The sequence below is a fragment of the Atractosteus spatula genome, chromosome 11 (assembly GCF_055471065.1).
Source record: "Atractosteus spatula isolate fAtrSpa1 chromosome 11, fAtrSpa1.hap1, whole genome shotgun sequence".
In the NCBI taxonomy this organism is placed as follows: Eukaryota; Metazoa; Chordata; class Actinopteri; order Semionotiformes; family Lepisosteidae; genus Atractosteus; species Atractosteus spatula.
In genome coordinates this window covers 10,872,597-10,895,154 of record NC_142716.1, presented here as the reverse complement: position 1 = coordinate 10,895,154, position 22,558 = coordinate 10,872,597, and the positions used below count along the sequence as shown (strand labels likewise).

The 22,558-nt window shown below is 35.8% G+C and overlaps 1 protein-coding gene across 4 annotated transcripts in view; it reads left to right on the top strand.

Moving 5' to 3' along the window:
* The window catches only part of vav3a (vav guanine nucleotide exchange factor 3a), an 80,711-nt gene extending 60,218 nt beyond the window's left edge, over positions 1–20,493 (top strand). For 2 of the 4 annotated variants that reach the window (XM_088926703.1, XM_088926704.1), the window contains 9 exons: positions 1,402–1,532; positions 3,661–3,726; positions 5,386–5,420; positions 5,957–6,073; positions 7,170–7,257; positions 8,269–8,401; positions 13,474–13,554; positions 15,002–15,153; positions 16,271–20,493. In XM_088926703.1, the coding sequence (XP_088782829.1) occupies positions 1,402–1,532; positions 3,661–3,726; positions 5,386–5,420; positions 5,957–6,073; positions 7,170–7,257; positions 8,269–8,401; positions 13,474–13,554; positions 15,002–15,153; positions 16,271–16,315 (848 nt within the window). In that variant the 3' untranslated portion in view covers positions 16,316–20,493. Of the gene's footprint in view, positions 1–1,401; positions 1,533–3,660; positions 3,727–5,385; positions 5,421–5,956; positions 6,074–7,169; positions 7,258–8,268; positions 8,402–8,895; positions 10,856–13,473; positions 13,555–15,001; positions 15,154–16,270 lie in introns of those variants that run through there. The other 2 variants (XM_088926701.1, XM_088926702.1) reach the window with 2 other exon arrangements.
* Positions 20,494–22,558: the final 2,065 nt, after the last annotated feature.

The following is a 22,558-nucleotide window of genomic DNA, read 5'->3' as shown; positions in this document are numbered from 1 at the left end:
GAGCTACAGTATATATTAAAGAATTATCTTTGTTACTTTGTTAATATTGAAAAGGAATTGAAAAATCATCAGCAAATGGAAAATGCAAATATGCATTGCTTCTAAATATGGTACATGATTCTTATTAAATCTGTTGTCTAGGTATTTGTCAGTAGAAAAAGCTTTCACTTTATTTGCTTTTAGCTCCTTTACCCAGAAAGCATTTGTCTAAAATGCTCTGCTGGAATTCTCATGGTTTCTTTAAAAAACTCTCTCGATGCTAACAGTCTTTTATTGCTTATTGGTATAGCTCTTTTGTCTTTAACTACAAAGTACTGGGATGCTTGTGCAGTCATTCCCCCTGAGAAAGCATCTTTCCTTGGCCTTTCTTTGTTTAAACTACCTTCAAAGGATCCTTTCAATACAGGCTTCCATAATGTGAATTATTTTACTTTGAGGGAGAAGTTATTTCGTTTGTAACTCGGGCTTTATCCCAGGGCACGAAAAGTGAAAGCCAAGTGTAAGAATGCCTTTGCATGTTGTTTATAAGAAAAGAACGCAAAACAAAAAAAAAATGCCCTGGGTAATCTTTGTGTTGCTTCCCTCTCAGATGCAATTTTAGTCTGTGTTAGGATTTTAATTTGAGATAATGCACGTTTCAGTAAATATTTGACTCCTTAGAATAGATGCTCATTTTGCATGGTTTATCCAGCAGTGGGAGACCTTTGAGCTCAATTATGTTAATTACAGAATCATTTCTCCAATCTGTAATTAGGATAATTGCTACAGCATGCCACTTGCAATGGCAGCCAACCCATGAATGTTAGAAAGATGCTAGCAAATGAAACCAAATATGTTGTGCTGTGTTTTGCCATTCGGAATACATAGGCATTTCTTACTCTGCTATGAAGTGCTGTATTCTCCCCAAAAAAACAAAGCTCATTATTTATTCATTCTAAGTTCAGATTAATTGCTCTTTTATTTTGGGAGTTCACGGTCACAACAAAGTAAGGGTAATCGTGTATTCCTTTTAATTTTAATCAAACCTCATTCTGGTCAGAATATCTTACAAACATTGTCAAAAACTTCAGACACAACACATGTTTTTTCCTTTCGAAGTTGACAAAGCATTGCACATTTTCTTGGGTGTTAGTCTTTTAAAGAAGATAGGAACAACAGGATTTTTGAAAATATGTACACATTTTAATTCAATACTGCATTTATAAATGCTAAGTGTAATTGTCTACAGTACCAGCAGCATGTAACCTCTTATAAATTAGAACAAGGCTGTGTTGCAAAACCATTGGCAAAAGTGCTATCCAGAACATAAAATGTAAGAATAGGAAAACCAGTAATGAATAAAAATGATGTCCTATTCCCACTCCTTCAACACGTTGTTTCTTTTTTGTGGTTTTATTTCAGGTTTACCAAGGATGCTGGTTATCCGTGACTACCAAGGTGTCCCACCTCCTTTTAATGGCCCTCCTTTAAACATCCATATTGGTGATATCATTGAGCTGCTCTGTGCAGATATCAAGAGCTCATGGTGGAAGGTATATGCATACTCTGTTCACGAAAATGCTTATGAAGCGAATATATTTAGCCTGAAGGACATGGGATATTATACACATTTTCTTTTAATTTAATGGTCTTTCCTAATTTCTGCATGTATCCCTTGTGAGTTTTCTCATGCAGTTTTTTTTCCCTTAGACTGCTGGTTGACAGACTATAGCAGAAATAGCTTCTGAAAGGGCTTTTCAGGGTTGCATTAGAGGAAAAAGCAGAAAATCAGATCTGTGTTATGGCACTGTTATAAAAAATTGTTTATTTAGTGCTTTCCTATGATGGGTTCAGCACAGAAGTTTCAGAATTTGCACATATCTTTTTGGAATTCTTGAGCTTGAAACAAAACAGCAACCTGAATACTGCGAAACAATGGATAATCATACATATATTCAAATGTGCAAAATTAAAAAAATTAGTATAATGTAGTGTGATAAGTGTAGTAACAGGATTGTGATAAAGTATTATTTTTTATTTTAAATGGGTAAACCTAGACTTGTAAATATTGCTGTTTTTGTTTCCTGCAGCTTGATCACTGCCCTGAAAGAATAACTTTCTGACTCAGCTCCATTTCTGTTGCCATTCCTCAAATTATCCAAATGGGTATAAACATACACATTCAGGGGTTATATATGATGTCATTTTCTGAGGAGGGAATGAAGAGTTTAACAACTCCAGACTTGCTAAATTGACAAGTGTTGAGAAACTACCCTGAGTTTTCACTACCATGTCCATGTGCATTGGGCAATTTGTCTGTACTGATATATTAACAATGATTTTTAGGAGACTTGAACCAAATTCCATCCATGTAGAGATACATTTATTGTATTTTTTATTATTTTATGCAAAATTACACTTCACACTGTGTGATGATACTTAATCTTTACAGCCTTGTGGCGCCAAAGGACAGAATTACAGAACACTAAGCATTAATCTCCTACGTAACCTGCAGACAATTATTTTTGTACTGGTGCCAGAAAAATACAATCAATCACTGTAATTTTATTTTACCCTTTGGCTACCATCTGTTTACTCTAACAGGGTTATAAGTTTAATCTGTATCTTGTGCTTATCTGTGGCGTAACAAATAGAAGGGGTTTTCAAGATCAGAGATAAAATGTTATTACATTAAATATATCATTGACATTTTAGGATTCAGTTTCAAAATCTAATTTGTGCAGAAGGGAATATGGGAAAACCTGAATTGAACTGTAAGCAAAACAGAAGACAAAGGAAACATATCAGAAACATATTAGACTACAGGCCTTATGCCTGTATCTTAATGTATATTATTTAGGTAATATTAAGCACAAGCACTATTGTTGATTGTATCAGTGTCTGTGCTTTTTATCAATGGACTATGTTTTAATCTGAAGTCTAACATAGTAGTAACACACATGAAGTCGGTGTCTTCTGAATTAACTGAATTATTAGAAAGGCACTGTGTTTTTTGGCCCACTAAAGTTAATTATTGCTCTAATTAGTTAAGAGCTCAGATGGAATGCAAAAACAAAGATACAGGGCCGTCGAGGGCTGGAGAATTTGTGCATCTTGGCTGTATAGCATGCACAAGTTATGTGAAGAAAAAATGGTAAAATATTCCAAATTAGGAAGGTAGCAGCAATGCAGAGTAGTGTTTAGGGCTTTGGATTGCTGCACATGAAGTCAAGAGATTAAGTATTAGGTGAGATACTGCTGCTGTATGATTGAACAATGTATTTCACACAGAATAGCTCCAGAAAACCCACAAACCAAGATGCTTAAACTATTCACAGCATCTGAATGCGAAGAATAGATAACTGTAATCTCTGAATGTTACTTTATGCTGTTATATAATTGTATACAATTAAATTAAATTGTTCTATTTATCACATTTTACTCTTCATCTAAACACAAAAGGATAACATAAGGTAATTAACTGAATGAACGGTAATAATTATCAAGTATCTGGATGCTTCTGGTTTTTACATTTTTAAAAATATATCTGTAAACATAATGTTAATAATAATTAACACTGCAGGTAAATTAATTCTGATGCTTGTGTTAAGCTAATTGTCAGAGATTTATTTGAGGAAGTCTGCTAGCCATATGTAATGCAGTTGCTTGTCATGGTTTCAGGGACAAATGCCTTTAACTAGGGAAGTTGGCTTCTTTCCAAGTGATGCCGTTAAACCCTGCCCATGTGTAAGTATACATTTGTAATTGTTTTACATGCAATATAGTAATAGATTTTGTTTGTAAATGAATATATTCACAGGTGACTGAACATTTTGCAGTTTGCTAGACCTGCAGACATGTGGGAATGTCTGTAATCTTCCCTCTTGTAGGAATGAATAATGCCTGCTGCTGACTTCAGATTTAAATGCTCCGTAAAATTAGATTTTTTTTCATCCCTAATGTGTGTGGCTCCTTGTTATTGTTATTGGATTTTAAATATGAGTCTTCACTGAAATGCACAAAAGAGGAAATAAATCCTCTCTGGATATCGTTAAATTGAAGCGACATGCAATTATGGAATGTAAACCTTCCCCTTTTGCTATACAAAACAGAAGAATTTCAAAGGTGTTGCTTGAGGTTAAAGGGATTGAGAACTGTTGATCCTCCTTTTACAACACAAGTCTTTATTATGTGTAAGTTGTGTTGCACAAGCTTTAAAGATGAGTTTAAAAAAGTATATTTACTGGACTTTTTTCTATTGCTTGCAATTATGTTTAGCCATTCATTTTTACTTTTTTTATTTTTACTTTCATGCCGTAAACAAGTACTGAACAGAAAGGAGATGTTGGTGGATCTGTGATCACAAAACATCCTTCCTTCTTTTCTCGAACTGCTTCATCCAGTTCAGGGTTGTGGGGGAGCTGGAGCCTATTCCAGCAAGCAAAGGGTGTGAGACAGGGTACTGTACATACACCCTGGATAGGATGCCAGTCCATTGCAGAGCAGACATACTGTACAGACACGCACACAGTCACCAGCGTCCATTTTCCCAGAAGCCAATTAACCTACCCAGTATGTCTTTGGATTGTGGGAAGGAATTGGAGCACCCGGAGGAAACCCACACAAAAATAGGGAGAACATTCAAACTCGTAGCTAAAAAAAATGCCCTGAAACATCGTTTCTTAAGCTCCCTCTTTACAACATGTTAATAATTAACTTTCATTTAAGAGTTCATAGATAAGATAATGAAGGAGGACACAGGGCTGACTAAGGCCATCTCTAAATCATTTGTGCCCTTAAAATCTTTAAAGAATTGACTTTAATTGTTTTTCAAACATTTGGAAGTGCATTTCTAACACCTTTGCATTTTTGGGGGGGTTTCATTCATCCATTATCAGAACTTCACTCAAACCTGGTAAGGCTCTCAGGGTTTCACTATTTCAGGGTGTACACACTACAGTAGAATTTGGAGACACTAATTAATCTAGCTGTGCACAAATTTGTATTGTTTTTTTTATATTAGGATTTGTTTTGTTACTTCTGTTACTTGCTCTGTTTTTTTATCAAATTGTTTGAAAGCAATGTATTGTTATGTTCTTTTAAAGAAAAATATACTCAAAGCTTTATTTTGCTGTATTTGTCATTATTGTAAACAATAACTAAATGCTTACAAATGAAGTCAAGCTGGACTGCTCCTTATCATATAATAATAATGGACTATTCCTTTTTTAGGGAGTTTGTTCAAATAGCAAATAGCAATAGTCTAAATGGAGGTATAGAATCCATTTAAATACCTTTTGGCTACTGTTATTGAGTCAACACATAATTTAGAAAATAAACAAACTAGCAAAACAAAAAAAAAACTCAACATTAATTGATCTACATATTTGTGTGTCTTTAAATCAGGTTCCTAAGCCAGTTGATTACTCTGCCCAGCCATGGTAGGTCACAAGCTATTCATGTGCAACCTAATGTTTATTTCACAAATAAAATGTGTCTTAATATCTGTTTCTCGCCTAACGTTTGCATGAGTGTCTTTCAGAAAAAAATGTAAAATAACAAGAAAACTATTTTCATTTTTTTTTTCTGAAAGACTTTCCGGTAGTGGTCATTAACGTTTACTGCTAAACCTTTAAAGTTTCATAGTTTTCAGTTTTCAGCCTACATATGTTCTGGAAATTTGCCAGGAAAGAAAAAAAGGCTTGCCTTAAAATAGGTCAAAAGGGGGACAGATTTGCTGTTTCTACAGTTAATGTATACTTGTAAAATTATTGTTGCAGTCATCCACTTAGAGTTATTTAGATCTAGGTCTTTAATTGTAGTAACCTGTTGTTAAAGTGACTTCTTATTGACATCATCAGATATAAGCAAAACTAGATTTTGTCAATGTTGCTGGCTTGCATTTTCCTCCCATAATGTTTTTTTTATTTGTAAATTACAATCGACAGTTAATGCTCAATGTTTCTGTTCTATGTAGGTTTGCAGGTCAAATGGAGAGGTTACAGGCCGAAGCAGAGCTATTAAATCGAGGAAACAGCACATACCTTGTGAGACACAGGAGTAAAGAAGGCACAGAGTATGCTGTTAGTATAAAGTAAGTGAAAATATCTATTATATGATTTATGGGGAAATAGTTTTCTAGGTTTTGTATTCAACTTTTTGCATATTGTAAGCTTTTTGTTCTGTAGGCACTGACAGTATGATTAAATTCAGATTACATTCAGCTATGTTTCATTTTATGATTCAGTGTTTTAATTATTTATAACCCCTTTCTAGTTTTTCTAATTTCTGGAATTATTTGTATTGTCCTTTTAATGTATTGGCTGTAAAAGAACATACCCCAGGCATGTTAAATGCTGCTTAATAAGTACAACCATTTCACACCAAATTGTGTGAAATGTACTTTTATTTGAGTGTATCAAGTGTATAATGTTGCTGTGAAAGTCATCTGATCAGGAAGGGCACCCTTTGCACAAATTGTCTGTCTTAGAGATGGCAGTCCATTTCTATTTGTTGCTCTTCAGAAAAAAACGTGAATGGAGCAAAACGTTTTTAGTTAGCCTTATGTTGGCTACTATATATACCTTGACATATGTTAAAATAGAAAACTAGACACATCCACAAGGATATTCAGCCTAACAGATAAGGCGGACTGTAATGGAGTTGACATTTTCTGAATAGAGTATTTCGGAACTATCATATTTTTCTCTTCATAGGCACGCCCCAAGTTCAATGATTGAAATTAGAACTCAAAATACTAAATTAAGCCTCGGCATTTCAATTTATAATAAGCATTGGATTTCTACATACAATGTGGATTAGGCATATTATTAGGAAGCTTAGTCTACAGACACAAGATAAGAACCTCATTCTCAGAAGTAATGAAGATCAGAGAACTAGCACATTGAGACACAAAGAGTAATTTGATTGGACTCTGTTTATTTGAACAAAGCATATGCCTGTGCAATTAACCATTCAAGGAATGATCCACTGCAGAGGTGATAGATTTACATCAGCATTTCTGTCCCGTAAATACAGTTTGTTAATGAGATCTTGGGCTTCTATTGGCATTGGTGTACATTTTGTGTCAAAAATTCGCCCATGTGTTATTATCAAGACTTGCCCTTAGGTCAGTATCGATCTAAATGATCACCAGAAAATTACACTCATAACTTATTCATCACCCACAGGTATAACAATGATGTGAAGCACATCAAGATTTTAACCAAGGATTGCCTTTTCTACATAGCGGAGAATAAGAAGTTCAGAAGCATATTAGTGAGTATATGATTCCTTTTTCTTAAGCCATGGTACAAGGTTACAGAAAAACTGAAACTTTCAGCTTAAAACTTTGTCAGACCTTAATGCACTCCAGCTTTTTTTTCGGTGGCTTGAGCAAACAAAATAAAGAGCAATACGAATTTTCTGCTGTGTGGGCTGACAGAACTGGGGGAACTGTGTTAGTGCATTGGTATGCTTTGTGTGTCTAGTGTTTTGTTTTTATTTTTTCCTAATATAATCTTCAGCTCATTAATTTAGGGGTTGTGATTTGATGAGAAGATGATTTAAAAATGAAACTTGCATGCAGGGCTAAATAAAACTCTAGCTCAAATAAGAAATAGTCACCTAAAATAAGAAATAATGTAACATACAGTATAAGCTGCTGGTTCTTATCTTATTTGTATCAAATTCCTACATTATTGTGAATCCACATGGGGAATACCAGGTTAGCATTATAGAATTTTCTTGTCAAGCTTTTATTTCTGAAAACCCTGTACTTATTTTCTTCATACAAATTGTATGAATTTAATTGTATAATGAAGGTTTGAAGTCTCTTCCCTATTTTGCAAGTTTTTAATAGCAATTGTAAATGGTATTGTTATAAGTATTGTAATATTGTTATAGTTTATCATGGGTGGCACAGTGGTGCGGTGGCTAGCATTGTTGCCTCATAGCACTGCTGCCCTGGGTTCAATTCTGGACCTGGGCTGCTGTTTGGATGACGTTTGTATGTTCTCCCCATGTTCGCGTCGGTTTCCACCGGTGCTCCATTTTCTTCCCACAGTCCACAAACATAGTGGTACATTTAATTGACTTCTGGGAAATTTGGCCAAGTTGCGAGTGCGTGCATGTCTGTGTTTGTGTCTATGTGCCTGCCCTGCAATAGACTGGCGTCCCGTCCAAGGTATATCCTGCCTTGTGCCTTTTGATTGTGGGGACAGGCTTCGCCTGCTCCGTGACTGGTAAAGCAGTTAGAAAATGGATGGATATTTTGTATCTAATCAACAGGAACTGATAGAGTACTACAAGCATCACTCTTTAAAGGAGGGGTTCCGAAGCCTTGATACAACCCTGCAGTTTCCGTTCAAGGAACCTGAAAACGAAGCAGCAATGCAAAGAAGCAACAGATCAGGAGGCAATAGTAAGTACTAGAATGTGCTGTCAAATGTTTGGAACAAAACAGGTTTTTCTGGCAGGGTACCTGCCTGTGAAGATATAGAAAGGTTTTGAGTTTTTTATTTTTATTTTACTGAGATACAGTACTTGCAGTTGATTTTCTGTGCTCATGTTCTAGTTTTAGGTTGACATTAGGAATTTCCTCAGGTCTGCGTGTCCAGGATTTATCTGTTGCTAGTCGTTTCTGTATTTTGATGAAAATATAATTACAACAGGAGATGAAAACAATCTAAAAAACAGCTCTGGGAATGTTCAAAAAAGGAACAGGTCACCCAGGTAGAAATGTTGTGATGGGTCTTGTTGGTTTTGCTTGTGTGAAAAAAAGATAGGAAATGAAAAGGACATTTGGTTTTTAAATGCTGTAAGAAATTTAAAATATCTGATACGAACAGAGTTATTAAACTGTTTTAAAATGTATTGGCTTATTTTATAATTTTAAAAAAACTTTATCCTTTACAGCACCTTGGGGTCCTGTGTTTTGCCCTGAAAAGACTTATTTAATTATGTTTACACTTCAACACCATGCAATACTGCCCTAAGCAGTACAGGAGAGGATGCAGACATTGTGAACTGAAGAAAACAGGCTCTGTGTATTAGAAATTAACTATCACGTGGCATAAGCACAAGGCAAGAACATGTGAAATCAAGGGGGTTTTGTTTTGTTGGGATGGTCTTGTGAAGAAGGGGTTAAAAACTGTACTTGTACCATCAGCACACCTCCTGCAAGGCTAGAGTTCTGGGTTTGATCAAGTGTTTATGACGCATTCCAATCAGCGCTGGAATGATATTTGACTCTACTTCCATATGTCACTCTGCAAAACAAATTCCTAAGGTTTCTGAAGGACATGTGCCTGAGACAAAATGTAGCCAGATCAGAAAGCAGTATTTTATTTGGCTGTCATTTCTCATTGTGTGAAATACAGTGGTGTGAAAAAGTGTTTGCCCCCTTCCTGATTTCTTATTTTTTTGCATGTTTGTCACACTGAAATGTTTCAGGTCATCAAACAAATTGAAATATTAGACAAAGATAACACAAGTAAACACAAAATGCAGTTTTTAAATTAAGGTTTTTATTATTAAGGAAAAAAAAATCCAAACCTACATGGCCCTGTGTGAAAAAGTGATTGCCCCCTAAACCTAATAACTGGTTGGGCCACCCTTAGCAGCAACAACTGCAATCAAGCGTTTGAGATAACTGGCAATGAGTCTTTTACAGCGCTGTGGAGGAATTTTGGCCCACTCATCTTTGCAGAATTGTTGTAATTCAGCCACATTGGAGGGTTTTCGAGCCTTAACCGCTTTTTTAAGGTCATGCCACAACATCTCAATCGGATTCAGGTCAGGACTTTGACTAGGCCACTCCAAAGTCTTCATTTTGTTTTTCTTAAGCCATTCAGAGGTGGACTTGCTGGTGTGTTTTGGATCATTGTCCTGCTGCAGAACCCAAGCACGCTTCAGCTTGAGGTCATGAACAGATGGCCGGACATTCTCCTTCAGGATTTTTTGGTAGACAGCAGAATTCATGGTTCCATTTACCACAGCAAGTCTTCCAGGTCCTGAAGCAGCAAAACAGCCCCAGACCATCACACTACCACCACCATATTTTACTGTTGGTATGATGTTCCTTTTCTGAAATGCTGTGTTACTTTTACACCAGATGTAATGGGACACACACCTTCCAAAAAGTTCAACTTTTGTCTCGTCAGTCCACAGAGTATTTTCCCAAAAGTCTTGGGGATCATCAAGATGTTTTCTGGCAAAACTGAGATGAGCCTTTATGTTCATTTTGCTCAGCTGTGGTTTTCGTCTTGGAACTCTGCCATGCAGGCCATTTTTGCCCAGTCTCTTTTTTATGGTGGAGTCCTGAACACTGACCTTAACTGAGGCAAGTGAAGCCTGCAGTTCTTTGGATGTTGTTGTGGGTTTTTTTGTGACCTCTTGGATGAGTCGTCGCTGCGCTGTTGGGGTAATTTTGGTCGGCCAGCCACTCCTGGGAAGGTTCACCACTATTCCATGTTTTCGCCATTTGTGGATAATGGCTCTCACTGTGGTTCGCTGGAGTCCCAAAGCTTTAGAAATGGCTTTATAACCTTTTCCAGACTGATAAATCTCAATTACTCTGTTTCTCATTTGTTCCTGAATTTGTTTGGATCGCAGCATGATGTCTAGCTTTTGAGGATCTTTTGGTCTACTTCACTTTGTCAGGCAGGTCCTATTTAAGTGATTTCTTGATTGAGAACAGGTGTGGCAGTAATCAGGCCTGGGTGTGGCTAGAGAAATTGAACTCAGCTTTCCAAAGATGTGATAAACCACAGTTGATTTATGTTTTAACAGGGGGGGCAATCACTTTTTCACACAGGGCCATGTAGGTTTGGATTTTTTTTTTCACTTAATAATAAAAACCTTCATTTAAAAACTGCATTTTGTGTTTACTTGTGTTATTTTTGTCTAATATTTCAATTTGTTTGATGATCTGAAACATTTCAGTGTGACAAACATGCAAAAAAATAAGAAATCAGGAAGGGGGCAAACACTTTTTCACACCACTGTATAGTGAAATTATTGTCTTCTCTTTCGAGAGAGCAAGAGTTAAAAACTAGATAAATTGTAATCTAGGCAAGAACTGTTTCCCCCCAGAGTTATTTATTAAGCCTTATCACACAAATTTTTACTAGACCTTGTTAGAAACAACTCACATCTGATTTGTATTTTTGTTTTGTATTCAACACAAAAGCATGCACATATTTTTCACATCAGAACTCTATTGCATAATTTATGGAAATTTCCATGGGAATGTGGCAGTGATACATGAGATAAATAATAATTATATCAAATAAAGACATACGATCAGTAAGATAATATGTTCAGAGCACAGGAGCCAAAATATTTCAAATTACTCTAAACCACTTTTCTATGTGAAAATGTGACTTACTAAGAAGCAAAACGACCTTTTTTGACAGAAGAAACGGTGGAGGTTATCCATACTGTAGTTTGCTGAAAATGCAGAACAGGCTGCAGGGTTGTTTACTTCAACAGACTTATTAATATTCCACCATATCTTAAGAGTTCAGCAGGTGGTAGATATGTTAAAATACTTGTTTCGTGAACAACAGATAAATATGTAAACATGAAATTGAAACTGAATGTGTTCAAAAGAATTAGGAAAGAAATTGATAGGAATCCTTGCATTAAATATTTTACTCTTCGTATTTTTATTTCAAGCAAGAAGAGTAAAAGACACACTAGAGCTTCTTTGATGCCTCTCAGTTAGTTTGACATCACAGACAGGCAGAACGGACATTATGCCAAGAAGAGACCTTTTTGAAAAGCAGTGTGTGGTCATGAATAAATGCATGCCTTTAAACAAGCTCAAGTTGTGCCAGGAATTACCTTTTAAAAATATGAACAGATGTTTTTGAAATTGCAGTAAGCATGAAATCATGAACAACCATTTAAAATGCGGCCCTGTCACGTGGATGTAATACATACATTATACACAATCCAATCCAAGGCTTTAGGTGTAGAAATTGATTTTGTGTAGTATTTTAGGTGTTTTACACCTCACAAAGAGGTAACTCTTCCCAACAAAAAATATATTTCACTTTTAAAATGCTTAGTATACGTTACTGAAATGGTTTAATATCAATATCTATAAAACATTTCCCTTTCCTTGCACAAATTATTTAGATTCTTGCACCTTGGGTTTGATTGTATATTTTAGATTCCAACTACACATTTTTATATCATTAATAATCATCGACATTTATTATAATTCTGATGATTCCTTCATTTTCCGGTCGAATTATTGTAGTTTGTTCTGTATTTATTGTAGTCGAATTCTGTTTGTTCAGCTTAGAATATTGAGAGATTGTGGTTAAATGCAGTGGTTTACATTTGTGTGCCATGCAGCACTGAGTTGTTGATCCTTTCAGACTTTAAGCACATATTTTATTTTCTGGCAAGCAGGTACAGTATGCCTGTTCAGGAAATCTTGAAATACATTATTTAGGGCTTTTATGAAGGGAACTTCATGGTTTCTAAGAAAATGAGCAAATGTCCCAATAAACAGAAGGAATTTCAAAAGATAAAATAAATCTTGACTTTTTATTTGTATTTGGGTTGGCATATACCGTTTGTTTACTAATATTCTGTGAAGACCCTTCGGTGACTTCCAATATGAAATACATTAGAAGTGTTTGTTTATGGCTGCTATTCGCTTGTTTACCTTCATTTCAGAGCTGAACAGGCCTGGGTGCTCATCTCAGTCTTATGAGAACTTTCCAGGTGTTTTAAAAATGATTTCATAATAGAGATTTTGAGTGCACTTCACTGAATACATGCTTTATACACTGCTTTAGTAAATAAGAAAGATTTTATGGTCTGGTCCAAGCAAAGCCTTTTGTTGAGAAGCCATCTCTTTTTTGCTTGTCCTCTAGTAAATGCCCTGAAGACAGCAGTGGATGGCTGTATCCAATAAGCACGGAACAAAAACATTTTTATTTATATATATATAAACATCACTGCATAGGCACTAATAATGCGCCCGATTAAAAAAGGAGAAATCCAAAAACATATTGCTGAGCTGTCAGAAGCTTGCTTGCAGCTTGTTGGCCATTGTGGTCATATGGGGTATCAGATGGCAACACAAGTCTGTGTTATTACTGGCAGTAGCAGTTGTTTGTGTGACTAGCCTTTATGTTCTTTAAGCATCTTTTTTTCCTGTTTTCTCTATGCTATTTCCCAAAGCCAAGGACAAAAAAAAAGGTGTGACTTGAATAAAAATTTCAGAATCTTACAAAACATATTTGTCTTTCTCTCAGATACCTATTCCAGATACAAAATAAAACCACCAATGTTTGTTGTACAAGGGCCAAATAATCTTGATGACTGTCAGATATGAATGAGCTACTTGAATTTTACATATACCCATTGCTTATCAGATTAAGTTTTCTGTTAACTGTTCTGTTATCAACTTTTGCCAAACTTTTAGTTAATATTTAAACGTTTCTTTGCTTCTCTCTTTTTTCACCCCCTAAGCCCCATTGCTCTGTGGGTTTTCTTTTGTAACTCCTCCGGGCTATGGCTTTGTTCCTCCTTCCTCTGCTCCTTTCTGGTCAGGTACTGCTTTATATTCCTTTCATTTGGCTTTTTTGCAGTCTGAACAGGCCTGGCTGCTCACTCTTATAGGAACTTTCCAGCTGTTTTTTTTTAAATAATTTAATTGGCTTTGAATTGCTGTGGACTTTCAGAGCACACACACACCTACATGTGTGTATACAAACACCCGCCCACACACAAACACAGCTGGACAGCCAAATTACAAGATAATGATGTTTTTTGTCGGCTTCATTTTGTGTTTTGTTTTGTGAATACATTAATTTTAATTTTTCAGAACTGGCAAAAAGGAAACACATTCATTCCCCGTTTCTTCTGTACCCTGCCAGTTGTAGTTGCTTCTTGTTTCCAGCCAAAGGACCCCAAAAATGAAATTCTAAACAATGGCAGAATTACAGTTCAGTAAAACCTGACTGCTTCAGTGGCTGCACTCCAAACAATCACCACAGCCAGCTCTATGAAATGGAGTAATGGAAAACAATACAACAAAATAAATTATTTACATGAAATCTGTTTCAAGATTTCAAGATTGCTCATTTTATTATGGACAGATAGAAGACAGATAATCTTTTAATCTATTTTACATACAATATGTGTTTGATGACCCAAGGAATGTGACTTCCCATTAGAAGACTGATTGCTGAATTAGGCAATCGAGTTTGCAGAATGGTAGCAATGGAGAGTAAATGAAATTTAGGTAGGTGCTTTCAAAAGAGAACGATTGCAGTGAAAACAACAAGACCAGCTAGATATGCACTCTCTTTCTGCAACAAAAACTTTTCTTATTAGATACTGATAATGTTATGCCATACAAAAGCCTTCATCTGCCTTCATCTGCCTTCATCCTTATCAGTTAAGATCTACAGCAGCTGATATAAAGTTGAATTTCCCTTTTCATAAAACCAGACCTCTGCTTTAATATAATCCCAATGTTTGCATGTTTTCAGCTTACCAAAATTCTGTACTGTCTGTACAAGCCTTGTTTTTGAAAATCCAGTGCAAGAGGGGATTACTTATGTAGCACTGACATACTGGAAAAGCATGTTAACACATGCCTGGTAGCAAATTTGTTTTTTGATAGTTTCTTAAGAGTTTCTATTTAAGTGAAGAAAAAGTTTTAAAACACAATAAGCAATATGTCTGCAACAAGCATGTGAGGAAACATGCTGGTCTCTCATTAAATGTTTTTGGAGGGAACAGATAAATACTGATTTTACAAATAATATCAGTAGTATAAATCCTATTCATCTTGCACATAACACCTAGGTAACTGAAAATTGGTAAAAAATGCTCTTTGACAGATCTCATCACATAATGAATGAAAAAAGAGTTTGAATGAAATAAGGCCCACCAATAATACACACTTACACTGCTAATTCTCTCAATTCCCCCTTTTTATTACTTTTCTTTTATTCTGGTGGAATTCTTTTTTCTCTTATTTGCCTTTCAGTGTTAACTCCGAAAGTAATTGGCACTGCTGTTGCACGCTATGACTTCTCCTCCAGGGATACGAGAGAGCTTTCTTTACAGGAAGGAGATGAGGTAAAGATCTACACAAAAACGGGTGCCAATGGCTGGTGGAGAGGGGAAATTAATGGTAGGGTAAGTATACTTTTTATCAAGGGAAATATTTCTTGTAAAGTTTAACCCGTGCAATAACTGTACATAAGTGGCCTCAAGAGACAAGTAGGATTGTCTTCTGCAAGAATATAAATACAGTGTCCCTGACTCCAAAAGGTTTTTGAAATATCTAGGAGAATATTTTCAGAGAAAGAAGTGATCTATTTTCTTTGAAGTAATCCACACAGATGTGTTAATTCTCATCGATTATGCTGCAGCAGACATTTGTAACATTTTGGTACCTAACAACAGAACGATTTAATAAATAGACATTGCTAGATGGTAACAAAACAGCTTGTTACTAAGGAGAAGTGGCGTGCGTGTGTGTTTTTTTAAAGCCCTTCTACTGAAAAAAAATCAGGTTTTAAATAAAAGACATACTTGCGCATCAGGCCAAATAGGGTGCCTTCCTTAAAATGATGAGTAACATTTCTGTGTGGTTCACCCCAAAGTGAACTCATTTGAACCAACTGCTATACTCAATTTGTTTGGGATTGAAATCAAGATTTTTCTCTCACTTGAATGTCAAGGGGTTTCCTATGTGTCACTTATTGTTTTTTGGATCAGTGGGCTTCACAGGCTTTAGTGTGAAGTTACTTGAAACAGGTTGAGGGTTTTTATATTCTGTGGTTGCCTTAAGGTGAGCCCCTGCAGAGCTAGTGACCTCTGAGATTATTGAGAGGTCTGTGTCAGACTTCTGGTAGCACTGCTGCATCTGAAGTGCTCTTTTGAGTGGAAAAGAATATGGGAGGGGGTGTGCTTTAGTTGTAAATGACATTGTACCTGTGGTGATTATCTTGAAGGAAGATGAGCTGCCAGTGAATCAGATAATAGAGGGTGCGCTTCAAGTAGGGCTTTGATGGACTGCTGTTAGATTTCATTATCCCAGCACTGCAGCAGCAATCAGATTTGGTAACCCAACACGGTAACCATTTTGCCTAATGTACTGTGAAGCATGTCTTGTTTGCCCTTCCGTTTTCCAAAGATACAACTAGTTTGCTTCTATCCTGAAATTACTGATAGGTATAAGGAAATCTAATGTGATTCTAGCCTAATTGTAATAATAATTTGACACTTTCTCCTTTCATTTGTGTCTCAGGTGGGCTGGTTCCCCTCGACCTATGTTGAAGAGGAGGAGGAATGACGGAAAGGGTAAACAGCGATTGCAAGCAACGCACCGCTGTGGGGCACCGTGAAATGTGTACTGCTGCCACTCCATTGTAGGCTTGGAAAAGAAATACGCACACAGCACTGCTGTCTATCCAAAAAAACCTTGCCTATAAAATGTTGGGAATTCTCCACAAGCTTGTGTTGACAGATTAATGGCTTGCCTGCAGCTTTACAAGTAAAAGCCTGCCAGTCTGCTGTCAATAGGGACCAGCTCAGAGCCAGAACCTCTCCCTCCCAGAAGAACTTCACAAATATAGACAGCTTTATTCTTCTTGTCATTCTTCCTACCAGCACGCAGTGTCAGCTCGGCTGCTGGTAAATATTTAAATACATTTCCACCCCCAGCTAAGACTCTCCTTGATGAGTTGGAAAAGTCCTGAGCTGTTTTATTTTACCTCAGATACTTTTTCTTCCTGACCTTCCTCGCGTCCTACTTACCTGTGTTATTATTGATGACTTCATCTGCTGTCTTCACTCTCAAAGAGACAGCATAAAGACTGTATGATCTCCATTACGTAACCCCTTTGTGCACGGCTCGCCATCACTACCCTAGACTCGTCAGTACAAATTGCGATACAGTTTGCACTAAAAAAGAAGATCACTTGCACAAGAATAATTGATTTATTTTTTTTGTTCAAAGAAAAAAGTTTTTTTGTAGAAGGCTTATCTCAAAAGACATACTGTTGTTATTCTGTGTTTATCTGATGTTCAGATTACTGAAATTTTAGGAAATTTGGTCTGATTGAACTACAGAACAAGCTGTTGACAAGAAAACAAAAGGAATTATTGCTACGTGCAGGCAAACTTTTATATGCAGTGCCCCTGGCCTTGAAATAATCATTGATTTCCATTGGGCAGGTATCCAAATGAATGATATTGGGATTGTAATGGGCCGTGCTCTCTTGACCCTATAATAAGTGGGATTAAAAAATGTAAATCCTGTTTCATCATAGTGGTCACTGAATAATTGTTTTAAACAGAGGAATTACGTATTCCACTAAGATTCTAAGTGTCTCTTGCCCTGCTGCACCAAGTGCAGTATCAGTTATGGGACCATCAATAAAATAGTGTCTCTCCCTAAAAAAAATAATTTAGGATTGGAAAATGACCAGACTTCGTTAATCTGGTTTTATCAGTGCCCGCTCATACCAGCTCAGCCTCTCAGCCCCACAGACCTACAGACCTCAGAAATTTAACATTTTAATTTGTGACAGCACACGCTTTTAAGTGAGGTGGTGTGGTCTTCTTTCATATTACGATAATAAAAACAATAACTATAGTTGAATTTTCTGTTTGATGACAGTTCTAGAGCCTTGGTAAGAGCCATTCTATACAAAATAAAAAGTAGCTTCATTAAGTATTCTTACAACTAGGGAATATGTACGTAATTACTGGAGCCATCACAACCAGGAGTAGGACAGAAAGCCATGACACTCTAATTGCTTTTTTATTTAAATCTTAAAAGTATGTATGAAAGATTTTTTAGTTTTTATTTTGTGACTAATAACAATCTGTAAAGTATTCCTAGATTTGCTATGTCAGAACAGATCTTGTACAGAAAAACATACATGCACAGCCAAACACATATACAAAATGGTTTTCAATTGTAAATGGTAGTTAAAAATATTTAAAGTATATTGCTAAATAGATCTTTCTGCACTTCCTTCAAGCAAGTAACGACAGTTGTTTCAATCAGCTTACACAAATAAACTATGCAGAAATTAACGGTAATCACTGTCAAAAATATGTCAAAGTAATAGCAGTGGAGATGTCTTCCATCTTGTTTTATAAACCATCAGAAGCAATCAACTTTCCAGGGCAAATTGTGCAGTAAACAAAGATATATTGATCAACTTTAATTATGCATGACTTAGAAAAATGTTATAATTCTTCACAATATAATTTTCTCCCCAATAATGAAGTATTCATTTTTTTTCTCGGTAGCTGTTCAGGGAATTAAATAGCTACAAGTATTGATGGCCAAAGTGCTGGCACAAAGTATATGGACAGGGGGCAGTTTTTGCTTGTACGTAGGTGGCTAAAATTTGAAAACCAAGATACCACTTCAGCATTGTTAAGTATTGTTGCTTTCATATTACAGCCACGGGGTTCTGAAATTAACACAAGCAAAGCAATTAAGGGGCAACAGAAATCCTTAGTGCTGAATCGTAAACGTTTGTCCCAACATATTACAAAGCCATGTGAGTTTTAACAAAGGCCAGACGGCTCTAAAGACCATCCTTGCACTAATCATTTTGATTACATTAGGACATTAGGTAGGTAGCAGTGCGATGCTGTATCTGACTATCATACCTTATATTGTAATGTACATTATGCTTAGAGAACACGTTAATGAACACACCTACTTCATCATTGTGCTGACGTGGTTTGTGGAGGCGTTGTCAGATGTTTCACACTTTATAACTCTTAGTTATTAGGGCTAAAGTTCCAGTCATGCATGTGACATTAGACCTTCATCACCCACAAAAAGATCTGGTGCATTTTTACAGCTTTAATATATACAGTATATACACATAAAATGGTTCACATACGCTGTGAATATCCCATGGTTTGTTGCAGTATGCTTTCAGGGAAATTACTTAATTGAACTGTCAGATAAAATGTGTATGAGAATCTGTAGTACTTGATGTAACCTATTGTGAACAGTGTATATTGTAAATACTTGAATGTTTCATTTTAATTATTATTGTTGTTCTTTTTGTGAAATGTTTAAAAAGTGTTATGAGTTGGTTCTCCATATGCCAACTCTTGTACCTTTACTGCACTAAGTATTATCAGCCATTTTTGTGGCACTTATATGTTAATTTTATATGAATGGTTTAAAATGTTTTTTTTTACTTTGGGAGATTTTTTTTACATATTTTAAAAAGACACAATTGTCCTTATCACCGAAGTGAATCCAGATAACATTTACTTTTTAAAGTTTCATTGCAACGTACTGGCCACTAGATGTCATCATTAAAATAAAAACTTCAACCGCTTGACATCATTTAGGTTCTATAAGCTCAGAAATCTCTCCCCCCCCCCACCTCCTTTAATTTGATGAGAAATTATTTACATGGTCTAATTTGAAAATTATCTGTTCTGGTGATTTTTGAATACCCTAATTATATGCCCATCTGTTACTATGCAGCTTCAAATACTATGAACTGCCTTATGTGTAGCTTACAGTACAAGGCTGATCTTTAAGTACTGTCAGTAAAATACTGATATAGGCACTACATTGTACTTAGGTACTATAGATTGCTTTTTCTCTAGGCTTTTCAACATCCATCACATTAGAGGTGTCCCTCATTAATGCACTGCTCATGTAAAATTAATGGGAGGGCAATCAAGTTTTTCCAGGTCACCAATCAAATGATGTTTTTAGTTACTCAACAGATTAGATAAGCAGCTTTAGCCTTTTACTTAAATCTGGAGGTGGTCCACATGGAGAAAGAGATTAACTGCGATGGTTAGCACACTGCTGTTTAAAGTAAAAAAGGAGGCACAAGAATTGGTTTTCTAAGCTTTCATTCTAGTAATCAGTTTTCACTTCTTTATGCAGCGGATGAGCTCTGACAACATGGATTTAGCAATTGCTATATAGAAAGTCCCTCTTACTGGTGCAATAGCAGTCATTTTATAATCTGTGAACGCTAAAACGCCTCACCCACTAGAAATCTTCAATTTGACATAAACAAGGATTACTAGGTATCATCCTAACTGTGGGGGACTACAAAAATTACATCACATCTATCCTAACTGTTAATTTATTAATTTCATATTTATAATTATAATTGTCAGAAGAAGAAATTTAATAATGCAAACAAACCTTAAATCACCAGAAGATGAAAGATATATTTAAACAAAGGGGAGACTGAAAAATCCTAACTGGACCAGCAAGTACTCTTTCAGAAACATTTGCTGTGATATACAGTATTTTCCATAAAATCACCAATAAGAGAATTCCACTCTGAAGCCAAAGATATTTGTATGCCTGACATGAGAGCTGTAAACCTTGTGATTTTACCACTGTGGCCTAATAATTAATAGTGTAATCTGAGATTGTTTTACCACATGCTATTGTACAATTTTGTAAATATGTGTATAACACACAATAAACTGTATATTACCCTTTTCTTTATTGAATATTTTCACTTTTAGTTTTTGGGCACAATTGAAGACTTCAGTCACTTTTTTATCAGTGCAATTATGTTAGCAATTCGTTTGATTATGGGTTGCAGAAGGAACTAAGCATTTTGTGAATGAAAAACATTTTAAAACTGTATATACAGTATATATAGAGATGTAAATGTGATTAAAACAACCTACTGCAGATTAACTGGATGTTAGTAGCAAAATAATTAGTACACTTGTGTCAGCCCAGGAAAGTATCTGGACTGATATCCAGATCTTTTTTGTAATATTGTAACCAATATTGTACACTAGGCCTTGCTAGTGCATTGTACAATTTTACCATCATGTACCTTGATTTAAATTCTATGGCTTTACTATTCTATGACGTTTGCCTGGTCTTGTATTCTATGTAAATCTTTTTTTTAATATCCTTAGACGCTTCTAAAGTGTTTGCTAATCTTATTTAGTATTGTTGTGTGAACTTGACTATCATCAATATACATTTGGAATTATCATCAATTACATTTGGAAGTGGTCCTTATACAGATCCAGGTGGTACTCTACTAATTACATCCTCCCAATCATAGTATTCACCGATATATGTACTGTGCTTTTAATCAATTAACCAGTTCTCAGCTCAGACACATGCAATCTCTTGAATTCCTACTGCCTGCACTTAATCTGTTATGAGCAACTTTATAAAACACCTTATGAAAATCTAAATATACAATATTGTGTGCGCTATGTGTATCAGTTACTGTTGTTGCTTGTTCAGCATCTCTCCCTTCTAAATTATTGCCTACATGCAATTCAAGGTAAGACCTATTGGACTTTATTTGTTTCAGTCTTGTCACTATTTGTCTGGATGAGCACTACATTAGCAATTTCCCAGGCCATGGTTACTGCCTTTGTCTTGAGCAACAGCTGCAAGAGTTGAGTAAAATGGAATCTTATTTCCATTAGCATTTCCAGATTTTTGTTACAGTACTACTCTTAAAAATAGGAGGGTGGAAAGGCAGCAAACAGATGGCATCATAGGAATGGTGATTTGTAACCCAATCCTTATGTGTTAGAAAATACATCAGAAATCACTGAAGGACAGAAGAAGGTCGCATTTTAAAGTTGGGTTATTGTGAAGTAAAAAACAAAAGCATCTATAATCAACTGCCTGTGTGTTAGCATACCAAAACTAATGATGGGTAAAATAAAACATTTTTGCAAAATATAAAAAAGGAAGAAATACCAACACGTTTGTCAAAGTTGAATGACATAGCTTGTTGAGCCTGTGAAACCTATGGAGCAGCTCAGTCTTCAGCGATCTGACATAATAATGGGTATCGTTTCTGAGAGTGACAGAAATGGAGGAGAGTACTGCAGTAAAATAAGCCAAAATGTGAAGTGTTGTTTGGTAACAAACCTTTCATAGTGCTGTCAAATGCACCACAAGTTTCCTGTTGTGTTTGATTCAGTACAGTAAACAGTGTTTTTCTTTGCTCCCATTTTTTATCACTGACATTGTTATATTGGCAAGCAAAATCCTCACAATTTCTGCCAGAATCTCGTAATCCCTGTTGCGGGTTTGTTTAATACTATTGTTGGCCATCAGGGAAACATCATTTCATGCTCTACTGCTATTGTGCAGCTAGCCCTTTTTTCTTGCATTGCACAACCATTGACAAGAGATATATAATGTATTTTATTTTATCCAATATAAATATAAAAACTTTTATCTAGTATAATAGTGGGTACTTTAGCTACTACAATACCCATATTTTTACATGCATACACTGCATGAGGTGACATTGTTTTTTACTCAAGACTTCTGTATGTTGTGGGTCACTAGACATAAAGTGGATAATAAAGGTACTGACACAATTGCATGTGGAATCTAACTAAATAACATCCTAGAATGATTGAGTCTAACATGTTGGATTAGCATATCGTTAGCTGCTGTATGTCTCAGGAGATTCTAGAGATAAAGGATAGCTAATGTCACTATGCAGTACATCATGAGAGACTATATAACAAATACAAGGAAAAGAAATTTAGACGTAAAACCGAGGTCCTGACTCTCTGT